At 39.4% G+C, this 14,671-nt stretch overlaps 1 protein-coding gene across 2 annotated transcripts in view; it reads left to right on the forward strand.

The window, feature by feature from the left end:
• The window catches only part of Nell2 (neural EGFL like 2), a 345,435-nt gene that overhangs the window by 182,522 nt on the left and 148,242 nt on the right, over window positions 1–14,671 (forward strand). For both annotated transcript variants that reach the window (XM_059247292.1, XM_059247293.1), the window contains exons 11-12: window positions 9,068–9,159; window positions 12,341–12,443. In XM_059247292.1, the coding sequence (XP_059103275.1) occupies window positions 9,068–9,159; window positions 12,341–12,443 (195 nt within the window). The remainder of the gene's footprint in view (window positions 1–9,067; window positions 9,160–12,340; window positions 12,444–14,671) is intronic.

Raw genomic sequence — 14,671 nt, forward strand, 5'->3', positions numbered from 1 at the left:
TATATTATGTGTTCTACTTTCCTTGTCAATGAAGCATGTCCCCTCATGGTTATTTTTGTTCAGTTACTCTTATGGAAGTAGTTATTGACACAATACTCCAATGGAAGTAAATTTTAACACAAATACTCCAATGGAAGTAAATTTTAACACAAATACTCCAATGAAAGTAGGCATTAACACAAATAATCTAATGGAAGTAGGTATTGACCCAAATACTGTATTGTCTTCAATTCCTTACCACCATTCATTATAATCTATTTTCTTATCCCCTGGGGACTCAAGAAATTCTCTACATTTTTTTCAAAAAATTCTGTTCTATGGAAATTGGACCAGGGTCAAGGGTCAGACTAGGGAGCTGAAGGGATGGCTCAATGGTTCGTAGCATGGGCTGCTCTTACAGAGAACCTGGGTTTGGTTTCCAGCATTCACATGGTAGCTCATGACTGTCTGTAACTCCAGTTCCAGAGGACACAACACTCTCTTGGTCTTAGTGAGCACCAGGCACTCAAGTAGCATAGATGTACACACAGGCAAAACAATGACACACCCATTAAGAAAAAAGGGGGGATCAGAATAGTAACACTTGTTAAATAAAATAAATTTCAGAGTATATTTTAGGTTGTAACTCAAGGAATTTTTACATTAATGAATTAATGTAAAAGTCAATTAATGTATGTGTAGGTATGCATGTGTATACAGTGTACACATGCTTACCAAGAGAGACATCATATATGTGCTGGTCAGAGGACAACTGTGGGTGTCAGTTCCTTCCTTTTGCATTAGGTTCTAGAGATTGAACTTAAGTCATTAACCTTGGTGACCAGCACTTTTACCATTGCCACCATCTAGCCAGCCCATTATTTGTCCTTTAATTGGGCAAAATTAAGCCAGAATCAAAAGCACTGAGTCCCTCTTGCCTGCAGCAGACTTTACCCTTTTGCTGGTGTCCTTTAAATACTCAATCTTTGTTTTCCCAGTGTATAGACTTCATAACCCAAAGGCTGTTCTGGACACAGCATTTTGAACTTTTCCTCTTCTTCTATTCTGGAAGCTATTTTTATTCTCCTCTCCCTCCTGGATCCTCACTGCTGCTGGATTTATGGTATTTCAGGATCTGTTCTCTTTTTGGAAGAATAGGCTGCTGACTTAGATTGAGGCACCCCAGAGGAGCATCCTTTAGTCCTTTAGAATCCTGGGGATGTCTGGATGGGAGGGAGAGTTGAACACCTCCACTTAGGATCTAGTTCCCTAAACTCTAATATTAGTTTTGCAAACAACTAAATTCCCAAACAATTAATGAGATTTAGTTAAAGGAAGCAATCTTGTATAATTGATGAGTATGTGAATTATTTAAGCACCCTGAAACTCTGCTTGTTTCAAATAGCGTTGGCTCATAAAATTGGTGTTTCTGAGGGAGAAGGGAGGAAGCATTTTCTTATAAAGTTGTCTAAGTAGAGATGTTATTTGAGCATGTTCCCTTTTATCATTCATGGCAATAGCTGACTACCATAATATGGATAAACAAACATGCCCTTCTTGTGGATGCTTTGATCATTTTATAGGAAGGGTCTGTGAAACCCAATCTGTAGAACTTTTATAATTAAGATTCAAAATCCAAAAATGAGACTGAAAGGGAAAGAAGAGAAGGTTGAAAAAGATTTAGTTTACTTATGTTTGTCAAACAGGAAGCTGGGACAGCATTTACTAAAAAAAAAAGACCTTGAGTTTTTTATTATGCAGGGTAGAGCTGAGCGCTCAAGAAATTGGATGATAAATGAGACACCATCCCACTTCTCAGGTAGAAATGCATTTTTTAAAAGTAGGCAACCAAATAGAGAGAAGGGCTGCGTGTTCAGTGCTACCATCAAGATTTAAGCATCATAGAGAGCCCAGGGAGATTAGTTCCTGTCAGCTAGTGGATAAGTCTTTTACTACCACCATGTTATGAACTGACTGCAAATAAGTTCAGATTAGGGAACAGTTGGGACTGTGCAGAGCATGCACAGCTGAGCTGCCTTTTCAGCTGACTGAAGCATTTGTGGCTGTGTCTGCGGAATCTGCCCGCCCCCTACATGGGTTTGTGATACACTCTTTTCCTTCTTAAACTGCAATAAAGCTCCACTGTACATAATAGTAGTTAATGAGATAGTTTCTTCTCCAGCCAGCTCCATTTGTATATCACCAACAAACAACTGTCAGTGTCCTTGGTATCTTTGGGAAGGCTCCTCCAAAGAAACACAGATTTCAAAACCTTTGTAGGAAATGATGCCTCTAATAGACAATTTAACCAATCCAAAGACCTTTGACTCTTCGTACTTCCCAAAAGCATTTTAAAGAAACAATAAGTACCACATGTCACCTAGGTCAGTTTTACTGCTTTTCTTCTTTGTGCCTTTAACTTTTCTTTTTGGTGTCGCTGTTGTTCTTTTAATTATTATTTATTTTACTTTTATTTTATATATTTACATCTATATTTATTACTATATAATTACATCATTTCCTCTTTCCCTTTCTTCCAACCAAGCCATCCAACATACTCTCTGCTCTTTTTTAAATTCATGGCCTCTATTTCATTAATTCTTGTTATACAAATGAATGGATATATATATATATACATACATACATAATATATATGTATATATACATACATACATATGTATATGTATATATATTCCTAAATATAACCTGCTCAGTCTATATAACAATAGTCATGTGTATGTTTTCAGGGCAGACAGTTAAGTACTAAATAAATAATTGATGTGCTATTCCCTGGGGAAGACTACGTCTTCCGCTCTCAGCATTCCTTGTTGCCTATAGTTCTTTGTCTGTGCAGGGTTGAGGCCTTGTGAGCTTTCTCCCACCCACTTGGACATGTCTCTTCTTGTTGTCCTCGTTCAGCTCATGTTTAGGCAGCCAAACTGTTGAGACTTGATAGGTGCAGCTTCTGACCTTAGTAGGAGACAGAGACACAACCTCACAGCTAACTCCCTGATCCTCCAGCTCTTACCGTCTTTCCTCCCTGTCTTCGGCAGTGTTCTCTGGGCCTTAAGTGTAGGAGTGCTTTGTTGATGGCTCCAGAACTCTGCATTTTAATTGGTTGGGGTTTTCTTGAATGGTCTCTGTCTGTTGCGAAGAGAAGCTTCCTTGATAAGATATGAAGACGACTCTGATCTGTGGTTATAAGGACATATGTTTAGAATGTATTAGAGATTATGCTGGCGTAGTAGAGGGGTAGTTGTAGGTTCCCCTCTAAAATCCATGACCTCACAAGCCCTTGGTAGTTGATCAGACTTCCAGTACCAGCCATGTTTTCTCTCTTGTTGACAAGTCTTGTGTCTAATTATAGAGCTGTTGGCTAACTTTATTTGTGCTGGGCCACTCCAAAGGTGTCAGGAAATTGAAACGGATACGTATAGTTTTAATCCACTGATGGAAAAAGAGAAACTAAATACATAGTTAACGAACAGACTTTAGAAATGAAATACGGCTTACCCTTTTGATTATATATTCTAAAATATTTCAGTTGGATCTGAATTTTTTCTATGCCAGATTGTAGAAGTTAATTTGAAATTCATTGGAGGAAATTATAGTTCGCAGCTCGGCTTTAAAGACCAGTAAATCAGGATTTTATTGTGCAATTTAGAATTTTCACAGTTTTACTGGCTTCTTTCACTTATCTGTTTCTCAGTCTGTGGTCATAAATCATTTTCCACTTTTTAACAACTGACGACTGTCAGTTTTGTTTCAGTTCCATCTCCTATCTTCCTTGTTGCTGTTTGCATTGTTATAATGGGTAGGAGGAAAAGTAATTAACATGAATTACTTTTGTAGATTCCTCCCTAGTTACGGTACTGGTAACTATGTAATGTGTGTTCACCATAGCTTTGGTAAAATGTGTATACCTATTGTTATATCATCCTATTAAATTTCTCCAAGTTGTGAATGTTGCTAGTTAATTCTGAACAGGCTGTGCACATGAAATGCTGGGTGACATAATTACATAATTCATAATTTTTATGGCACTCCTCAGAGTTATACAAACCACAGTACCCATCAATGAAAATATGAAGTTGACATAGCCATGGTGCTGTGACCTGTTCTGACTCCAGAAAGGGCTAATTGCTTCATGTACAAAGTGAAATGCCTGAATGAATAAACCTATCTTCTTAGATGATTCATGCATTAAAATATGTGGAGTTTCACTTCTTCATATAATAAGCTATATGAAATACAATGGTTCAACATGGATTCTTGAAAAATATGTCCTTATTGCTATATCGTGTTTTTGACAGGTAAATGATTGGTATCATAATCATCTAGAGTTGAATCACAAGGATGTGATTGTACACAGGCACACTTACAGATATACACTGAAATTAGGAAAGAAATGAAACCTTTCTGCTTATAGACATGTAAATACAATTAAATTAAAACTCATTATCACAAAGTCACAGTTCCTTGCTGTTTTGTTGGAGAAGAGTACTGGTCGTCCCCTGGGGAATGGCAGATGCTCTTCAGTTATGGAAATCTGGAGCTGCTCTTCCACTGCAGTGTCCACAGGGATTACCTCCATCCCTGAGACTCTGAGACTTCCACAGGCAGGACTTGGTTAAAAACAGGGCATAGAACTAATCCACTTTTTCTACTGTTAGATATTTGATCTTCTGAGGTCTCAGTTTCCACATTTTACCCTCTGGCCATACATCAAATTTCTCCCTTATGGTGAATCTACGTTTAAAAAAGTAAAAGCCTGTGTTCTTTCTTCAGAACTTGTTTATCAAGCATTTCCTTCTATCCTGGTCCTCCTTAGGCCTCCAGCTTGGAAGACCTCTTAGAGGTCCACAGTGAGGAACCTTCTTGAGCTCCTCACCTCCAATTCCATCATCTCTCCTACTCTGAATTCTAGGAGTCTGGCTTCTGAGGTTGCCATTGTCCTGGCTTACTTTGTAGCTGGTTTTGTGTGTGTAATTCACAGTGTGAGATCCTGGCAACAAAAAAGGAAGGCCAAAGAGAAAGAACTGGCCATGTTTCCTTACTGCCTCCTCCTCTGTAGTGGCTGATCTCAGGTCACAATCAGCTCCCAGGCAGCCTTTCAGCATAACTCAGATCTACTCTGGTGAAACCTTCTCTGCTTCCTCTCAATTAGACGCAGTGTGAAGATGTCCTGCGGTGACCTAGAGTCTGGGTTCTTGGCCAGCTCTTCAATGTTTTCTTCTTCAGCCTCTCTATTTGTCACTCTTCCCAAATTGATCATCCTGTCACATTGGTTTAGTATTTATTAATTCTTCAACGAGAGAATACCAGTTCTTCTTCTATTGAAATGAGCTATGTGTGAGTCTATCTACTAAATAGTGATGGGAAGAATCATGTCTCATTCACATTGGAGTCCTGCTACCTACAGAGCACCAGGCATGTCGAAGGAGCTCAGGATACATTTCTTAAGTGTGCTGTGGATGGTTGTTCTATTTCTCTAATTTCTCTTTGAGAAATCCCGGTCCCTCTACCATGTTTGGACTAGTCCTCCCAGGGTTTTCAGGTGTCCTTATAACTTTTCAGAGTTTCTTCCCGTTTTTCTTTTATAAAACACGAGAAAAAAAGCATCTCCTGTTGGCATCATGGATAGTCTACATAAATCCTAGCACACTGAAGATCACAGTAGCTGATCAAAATCTAAATGAGAAAACACTCACGTTGGGTTCTCCGTAGGCCAAGGGCAGCATCCCTGCTCTTGCTTAAGAGGGAGTGGAGAGTGTGTGGTCCATCACTTTGTGCTCTCCTCTCTGCACTGCTCCATTTGGTGCCCTGTTGTCCTATAAGTTGCCTGTTTTTGTCTTTTGAATTAAGACTTTTGAGCAGAAGGCCCATCCGCGCTGCATGACTATTAAATTACCACGAGAATTTGCATGAGGAGAATTGTTTTCACCCCATTTTCTTTCCCCTCTGGGCAAGAAAGACCCACAGTATCAGGTATTTTTCTCTTTTACCCACCCTTGGACTTGAAGAGGCTGTGGCTACAAAGTTGTGTAGTTAGCTTTGAACCTTTGGATTTGGGTGCTGAGTATTCGTTAGAAAGGTTCACTTTTCATTCTCTGATAAAATACAGGATGTATTACATGTACATAAATGTGCAGTTGACCAGATTCTGGTATGTTGGATTGATGGGATTTACTAAGATAAAAGCACACTTTAACTTGCACACTGAAAAAATATTTAGCAGTCAGTTGGGTTTATTAAGTAAACACATATGTTATTGTAGTTCATAATGTGACACATAGTATAGAGCTGACATATCAGTAGTTTCATTTTAAATATTCATGACTGGGCAACTTTCACACAGTCTCTAAGTAATATAATTTATATAATTAAGTAGTAGTATTTTCCATCTAGCTCCCAAAAATTTATAACCAGTTCTCTAGTAGTTGTATTTATGAAGTTAAGTTTCTTAATATTAGCTGAGTAAGGGGATTAGCTGAACAACGGCTTTTTAAAAATGTGTATAGATTCCCATTATTTAAATGTGCACCTTTAAATAAGCAGCTAATTTTTTTAAAGTTAGGTTACAAACTTTGGTATTTAATATATTTATACAACAATATTAGTGCAAATGTCTCATTTCAACATTACCAATTGCTATTGTTTAAATATGAGAGGAAATATAAATTACAATGAGTAAAAGAATGTTTTGATTCATATAGACAGAACTAAAAGTATATGTTGACATAAGTTCTATATGGCTAAAATAAAAGGTGGGGCTTATTAAATATGAGGGAAGAAGTTCAGGGTCTGTTTGCATCAGAAGGTCATCTTCCATTCATCCCCAAACCAATTATATTGGGGGATTTGTATGTTATATGGAATTTAAAGATCTATGATAGGTCCTTTCAAAGAAAACAGTATAAAATGGCAAAGCAAAAGTCAGTTTAGGCAGTGATTCTCAACCTATGGGTCATGACCCTTTTGGGGGGGTCACGTATTAGATATCCTGCATATCAGATATTTATATTATGATTCATAACAGTAGCAAAATTACAGTTATGAAGTAGCAATGGAAAAAATTTTATGGTTGGGGGTCACCACAACATGAGGAACTGTATTAAAGGGTCACAGCATTAGGAAGGCTGAGAACCACTGTTCCAGAGTCTAAAACCTAAAGCCAGATAATGACCCTAAGGTTAGGCTGCTGTAGTGTGAAGAGAACTCAGACAAGAGTCAACATCAGCAGTGTGAAATACCATTTCAAAGTAAGAGTAACGTCTGTTAGTTCAATTGTTAAGTATTTTTCAAGTTTCTCTATGTATCTTATCCAATTACAACTCGCTTCCATGTTTCTGAGTTATGTTTAAATTCATTCTGTCAGTGAGATGGAAGCAAGGTAGGTTCATATTAATTCAACTCAGTGTCTTAAATGAGGTGTCCCAGCTCATGAATATTCATGTAAAGTTATATAAACTAAAAAGCATAAAGCTTACGTGTCCATGGTGTAATTAAAAGAGCTTCGTAATTTGTCTTAAAATTCTACAGCATATTTAAATGCACCAGGCATTTGTTGCCACCCAAGTGCCCACTGAGGGGGTCTCAAGGAGAATGTCATTCATCAGCCAATCAGGCAGTTAAATAGCTGTAAGCCTTGTTGTTTCTCCCCTCCCCCTTTCTATTGAAAATAGATTTTTTTCTCACCTAGTACATCTTGACTCTGGTGGCCCCACCCTCTATTCCACCCAGTTCCTCTCTACTTCCCCTCACATCCAGATCTATCCCCTTTCTATCTCTCATTGGAAAACAAACAGGCTTCTAAGGAGTAACAATAAAAATAATATAATACGATAGAACAAAACCAACACATTTGAATAGGACAAAACAAAGAACCAGAAGGAAAAGGGCCTAAGAAAAGGCACAAGAAACAGATACATACGCAGAAACCCGCTCTTTTGCACACTCAGGAATCTCATAAAAACACTAAACTGGAAGCTGTAATATATACACAAATGACCTGTAGGGTAAAGAAACTCTTATAAAGAGAGGAAAAATATATAAATAAAATAAAAATTAAAAATAAGATAAAGTTTTTTAAAAGCTCTGACACTTTATGAGACAAGGAACCTCCAAAGTCACTGTTAAATTCATTTTCTGTTGGCCACCTACTGCTAGGCAGGAAGTCTACCCTTAAGAGTGGTTTGTTCCTCTAGGGAGTCCCCTTGGAAAAAAAGAAATTTTCATTTGTAAGTGGTTATCAATTGGAGACAGCTTCCTGGTTAGGGATGTATCCACTTCTTTCAGCTCTAGGACCCCATCCAGTACAGGCCTGTGCATGCTCCTCAGTCTCTGTGAGTTCCTGGGTGTATAGATCCTGTTGATTCAGAGAACCTTGTTTCCTTGGTTTCCTCCAGCCCCTCTGGCTCCTACACCCTTTCTGCCTCCTCTTCCTCAAGGTTGCCTGTGCTGTGAGAGGAGGGATTTGATGGGGACACTCCCTTTAGGACTGAGTGTTCTGAGGTCTCTCACACTGGGCATATTGTCTGGCTCTGCCCATCTCTGTTCCTGTCTTTACAGGAGGAAGCTTCTCTGATAATGGCTGAGCAAGGCACTGATCTGCTCCCCTGGCCAGCATGTTTTCTGGCCTCCTTCCTTCCTTCCTTCCTTCCTCCCTTCCTTCCTTCCTTCCTTCCTTCCTTCCTTCCTTCCTCTCCTCCTTTCTTTCTTATTTGTATATATTCATTGCTCATGTACTGGGTTTCATGAAGACATTTTCATATAAATATATAATATGTTTTAAGAATATGAGACCTAAGAAAAAAAATCAGAGTCCAAAGGTCCTTTTCAGCGTCTTATTCTGGCAACAGGGAATACCTCATTATCCTTTTGTGCCTCATTTCACTCTCTCAGCTTAATTTGCATGCTGCTAATTAAGGTTTATAGGTACCTTACAGTAGACTGAATATATGGTTTTAGTCATTCAAACGACTTTGAATAAAGAATAGGAACAGGTAAAGCAGTAAGAAAATGGTCTGCACATTTCTGAACCATGTTTCCTAACAATGCTTTGGTGTGTGTCTCTTTTATTCTAAAGCTACTTGCCAGTTCCAAGGACGGAGCTACTTTGAGGGAGAACGGAACACAGTCTACTCATCCTCTGGAATGTGTGTCCTATATGAATGCAAGGTAAGCTGGCTCTCAGGGGCCTTCCAGAATCATCTTGATTACATAAACACTGGGAATGTTTATTTACAATCTTCACCCTAACAACACTCCTTTCAAATCCTAACTCAAAGAGAAGAATGGAATAGCAGTCTCAGTTCAAATATGAAGGAATTCCTTATCCTTTTAAGCATGTAAGCTAGTTGTTATAAAACAATTTTGCAACAAATGAAAAAGTTGCTTATTAGATCAGTTTTAGAAAACTGAAAACTTTCTACTTCAAATCAACTCCTTGTTTGCTGTTCCGAGGGAAATGTAAGAGACAATAGATTCAGCTTGTTGTCTCTCATGATTTTGACACTGGTGAGAAATATCACTCAGCTAATTGAAAAAATAAAACATGATATGACCTAGTAAACATTAATTGTTGCACAGAGATGACACTGATATTGATTTTAAATGGATCCCTGAAGCAAACACTGTACATCATCTCCATCCTATGGAAGGCAGCCTGAGATACAGTAAGGCCACAAGACAACACCATAGCTTACAACGGTTCTGTGAAGAGCTGGGGGAAACAAGGTTGGTTGGCTTTCCAGGTACAAGAGCAAAGAACGGAGCACAGGAAAACACTGCACCAGTCAAAACTGGTTTCTCATTTGAGCTTTAATTTTCCCCTCAAATGCCCCTTGTTCATGGGGAAGTCTAGAGATCACACAAAATATTAAAATTAAAAACAAGTAATTTAATCTGATTGTGTCAATAAACTACTAGATATAGAATTATTAAGGGCCAAGGAAAGGGAATCCTAAGGGTTTTTGCAGGATACATGGTATCCCAAAAAGGTCCATTTCATGCATACCCATCTGAGAATGTCTGAAGACTAGCCAGTCAGCGAGGTTAAGAGGCAGAACCGAGACGGGGGACGGAGGCTGTGGGTACTCATGCTTTATAATGTATGCAAGAAGCTTCTTTTGTTTAAAATCTGCTTTCCTATGATGTGGGTCACATCCTAAAGATAAGAGAATCAAGACATAGGAATGTGTCAATGAGTCATGAGCTCCTGTCTCCAGAAGGGACCTCCTGCCAGCATCCTCACCCTAGTGCTGTTCCCAGTGGGGTAAGTCCTACTGTGGAGCCTGCAAGATTTGGGGTATGATCCAATTGTCCCAAAACAAGAAAAAGGGAAATAGAGAAGAATGCAGTTTGAAACACATAGATACCTTCCAGTGGGTCTCTAAATGTGACCTCTAGTTCTGAACTATAACCTGTACATTTAAACCACTGAGGGCATTTTATGTCCCTTCCTCAGTGTTTGTGGGTTTGATAACATCGATTATTGTGGGACACGTATTTGCTAGGATAATTGCTGAGTTGATGCTAAGTGTGCTGCAAGATAATTTCATGTTAAATGCTCAGTTAGAGGTCTGGATATAGGCAATACCACAGGTGTTCGGTATACATTAGGTAAATAGTGCCCTTTATGTTTTAAACAAAGGTAGTTGTCCCCTCTGCTCTTAGCCCTGTGCTGCTGTCCAACGGGAGCATGAGCCACAAAGACAATGTGTTTTGTTCAGTTTTCAGTATTTAATCCATAGATCTACAACATCATTCCAATATATAATTTGTTATAATTAATATAACAAAATTCCCATTCTTTTGTCATACTGTAAGCAATGTCTTCAAAATCTTGCATACTACAGTGTTCATGACCACATGTAGGTAGTGGTTCTGGATTGGACAGCACAGCCTGATCAAAACCATCCTAAGATTTTGTGGTTCTTGACTAAGTCCTTAGCATTAAGGATTTCCATCGTCTCTTTTGTCTTGAGGCCTCTTTGCTACTGTATTCACACCTTTAGGTCACTGACAGATTTATTTTCATGTTTCCATCTTCCGGCCTGTCAAGTCTAGTGATGCTTTTTTGTATTATTATCAGTTTTGTGAACTTGAAAATATGCTCTGGGGCTTGCGGCTTTAACGGGTGCATAGGACAGTGTTGTCGTTTGGAATGGAAAAGAGCAGCAGAGCTAACATCACTGTCACAGCCAAGGAAGGCTGGTGCTTGACTACATTCTATACACATCCTCTGCTGCTTGCTTGGCTCAGGAAAAGCAATGATTGGAATGTGTATTTCCTCATGAAAGAGGTTCTCAGCAATGATAGAAAAAACCCAAGCTATTGAGCAGAACTTAAAAACGAAAGCCTATGAACTCTGAGACTTCTTCTGTTACTTTTACACTGGTAGCACATGGAGCTTTGACAGGTCCTGTTGATGACCAAACAGGACATTTCAGAAGGAGCCACGTGTTTGTTCTGGGGCACGGCTATTCCAGGTGTCTGAAGAGTAGATTCTATTTTGCTGTCTCCTGAGAGGACTTCATTTATTTGATTGCTAGAACATGATGATGATGATGATGATGATGATGATGATGTTACATTAGCTTTCCAACTGTGTGCCAGAAAAATATCCTAAACATTGGCTTACAAGATACACACCTGACCCTCATTTCCCTGGAAGTTTTGAGCAAGAACATTGGTATTCTTTTCCAAAATCATCCGTGAGTCAGTCAGTTTTCCTTCCCTTACCTCCCTGCTCATACACACACACACACACACACACACACACACACACACACACACACACACACACTGGATCTCATTGTGTAGCCCTCTCTGGCTTGGATCTTGCTATTTAGACCAGGCTGTTCTTGACCTCACAGAGTTGTGGCTACCTCTGCCTCCCAAATTCTGGGACTACAAATGTGCACCAAGACACCCAGAGAGATGCTTTGTAACAGAACTTTGAAACAACCTCATAGAAAAATCCAGCTAGATTTCCCAGTTTGTTGTTTATCTGTTGAATTCAGCGTGTGCTGTTACTCTAATCCAAGCTCTATCTTTGCTGCGCTTGTCATTTTATTCACAAATCTGGTGGAAAACTAACGCACATTTCCAGGATTATCTACGTGTTTGGGTGTTGCAGCTGTGGCTACAGTGTGTCGGGCTCTGGTTCCTGGACTGCTGGCTCCTGTGTGGGCTCTCCAGATGGCACTGACTGCCATGCAGGGATGATCCCATGGCCCAGGTAGAGGTCATCAGGAAAACAAATTCACTGGTGTCGTAAAATCTCGTCGGATACTGTCACTTCCCATTCAAGTCTTAAGTACGGAATTGCAAGCGTCTCTTTTCTCTTGTCCTACAGGATCAGACCATGAAGCTCGTTGAGAACATCGGCTGCCCAGCTTTGGATTGTCCCGAGTCTCAGCAGATCTCCCTGTCTCACAGCTGCTGCAAAGTCTGTAAAGGTAAGACTTTAGTAAAGTAATGTCACTCCTGTGTAAGAACGTAGATGGGCGTGGGGGAAGTGACGCAAAACAGAGACAGAGAGACACATGCCACATACTTCAACTTCCCTATGGGAGTTCAAAAGTCAATGTCATCCAAAAAGTAGAGCATAGCATCATGGTTAACAGAACCTAGAAAAGCACAGAGAGTAGATAGATGATGTTAACAGAACCTAGAAAAGCACAGAGAGTAGAGAGATGATGTTAACAGAACCTAGAAAAGCACAGAGAGTAGAGAGATGATGGAGAGAGTTGGTTACCAGCCACAGGGGTGCGGTTGGATAGGAGGAATGACTTCTAATGTTCTATAGCACAGTAAGATATGTGTGGTGGCAATTAAGTGGGTATTTCAAAAGTGCTAATGGAAAGCATTTTGAATATTCCTAACACAAAGAAGTGGAATGTGTCTGAGGTGATAGATAGGCCAATTACCCAACTCAAATCATTACATATTGCATGCATCTATTGAAATGTCACAAGGCATCCCATAATATGCACAATTACTAGATGCCAATTAAAAATAAAAACATATTAAAAGATTTATGTACAAGAGCTATTGTAGGAGGCTAGTATAACTGATATGCATGAGCAAATTTGATAAATTATTTCCAAAGATTAATAACATTTACCTAAATTTGCTACACAATGGGAAGCCCTGAACCATTTGTTGAATTATAACTAAGATGCTCACAGGCCTTTTTGCCATATGTCTGTCCTGTCTCTGGGTCTGACCTCTAAACCTGAGTCCTGGTTCTGAGTTGGCTCACTATTACTGGAGAAAGGTACATGGCTGTGTTGAGTTAGCTATCCTTCTGATAGGTTTGCTCTCATTTCTCCTCAGTTCGTTTCTGCAACTGACCTAAATGCAGAAACCAACTGCATCAGATTACCTGCTTGCATCGGGTCCACTCTTCAGCATGCATTGGCTTCTAGACTGACAAGAAGTATGTAGATGATCATCACACCTTTTGTGCTGTCTCTGAAGTGATAAGCCTAGAACCAATAAGTACCAGGATCCTAGAATTTTAGTTCATTGCAAGAAAACAGCAAAACTATTCACTAAATGTAATGGGCTACCTCAGGAGGCAGTGAGTTCTGTTGAGTAGAGGTTCTTAAACTCATTGGTTCAAGCATAAAAATGAAGTAATAATCACATAGACTCTTTAAGTTCCTGGTTGCTTATATGAGAGTATCAGTCCCGTCCCTTGTTCACCTGAGGCTATACATGTGTGTCCACTTCCTGCAGCAGAGTGTGCACTGCAGAGAGGCCTGAGTCTTTGTATTCATCTCTGTATCTAAACGCTGGCATGGTGTCTGGAGTGTAGCTGATGTTCACAGTGATGCATTTAGAAATGAGTAACCATTCCAATTATAATATGAGCACGTGTTGAGATAGCATCCTTCATGCTGGTATGAAGTGAAGCTTACAAAGGAAAAAGGAAATATGCATTTTGGAAAACTGACACCATTTTGTTTCTTTGTTATAATTTGTTAGTTACTCCATTAAAAATAGATATAAAGTTACTTCCACCCCTGTTGTGAGCGGAGTTTTCATTTTGTTTTGATCACACTCATTCCCATTCATTCATTGAAGGGTTTTAATTTTTTAACATTTTGACTTATTGTACATGTGTGCACATGTACACATATGTATACCTGTGCATGCACATGCCCCAGTGCAGCAGTGAGTGGAGGTCAGAGGACACTTGCAGGGATTGGTTCTCTCTTTCCACCATCCATGTTGCAGGAATTGAATTCATGTCAATGGGCAGCAAGCTCCTTTAACCTCTGAACCATCTTGCCAGCCCAAAGAAGGGTCTAAAAATCTCTGTTCTGCATGTGGCTCTTTAGAAATTACACGATGGTTGAAGACCTGGTCTTCCCAGAAAAGAACTTCCAAGGTGTCTTTTAGCAACTAGAGAACACCTCTAAAAGGAACTGCTCTCAAGCAGACAAACAATGCAGACCATTGGAACATTTATCCTCATGATCCCTAGTCAGTGCCTGGGCAGAGCATGTCTGTAATTTGATAGGACTCAAGAACGCTCATGCAGTCATTTCATTTGGGACTTTCAGTTTGCAGCTTGACTAGAGCAGTTTTGGCTACCAGTTGTAGGTAGTATGTACTAATGCTTCTTACCCTTACACTTACAGCAGACGCAATTAACTAGTGCTCTTAACAAAGTGTG

The sequence above is a fragment of the Peromyscus eremicus genome, chromosome 20 (assembly GCF_949786415.1).
Source record: "Peromyscus eremicus chromosome 20, PerEre_H2_v1, whole genome shotgun sequence".
NCBI classification, from domain to species: domain Eukaryota; kingdom Metazoa; phylum Chordata; class Mammalia; order Rodentia; family Cricetidae; genus Peromyscus; species Peromyscus eremicus.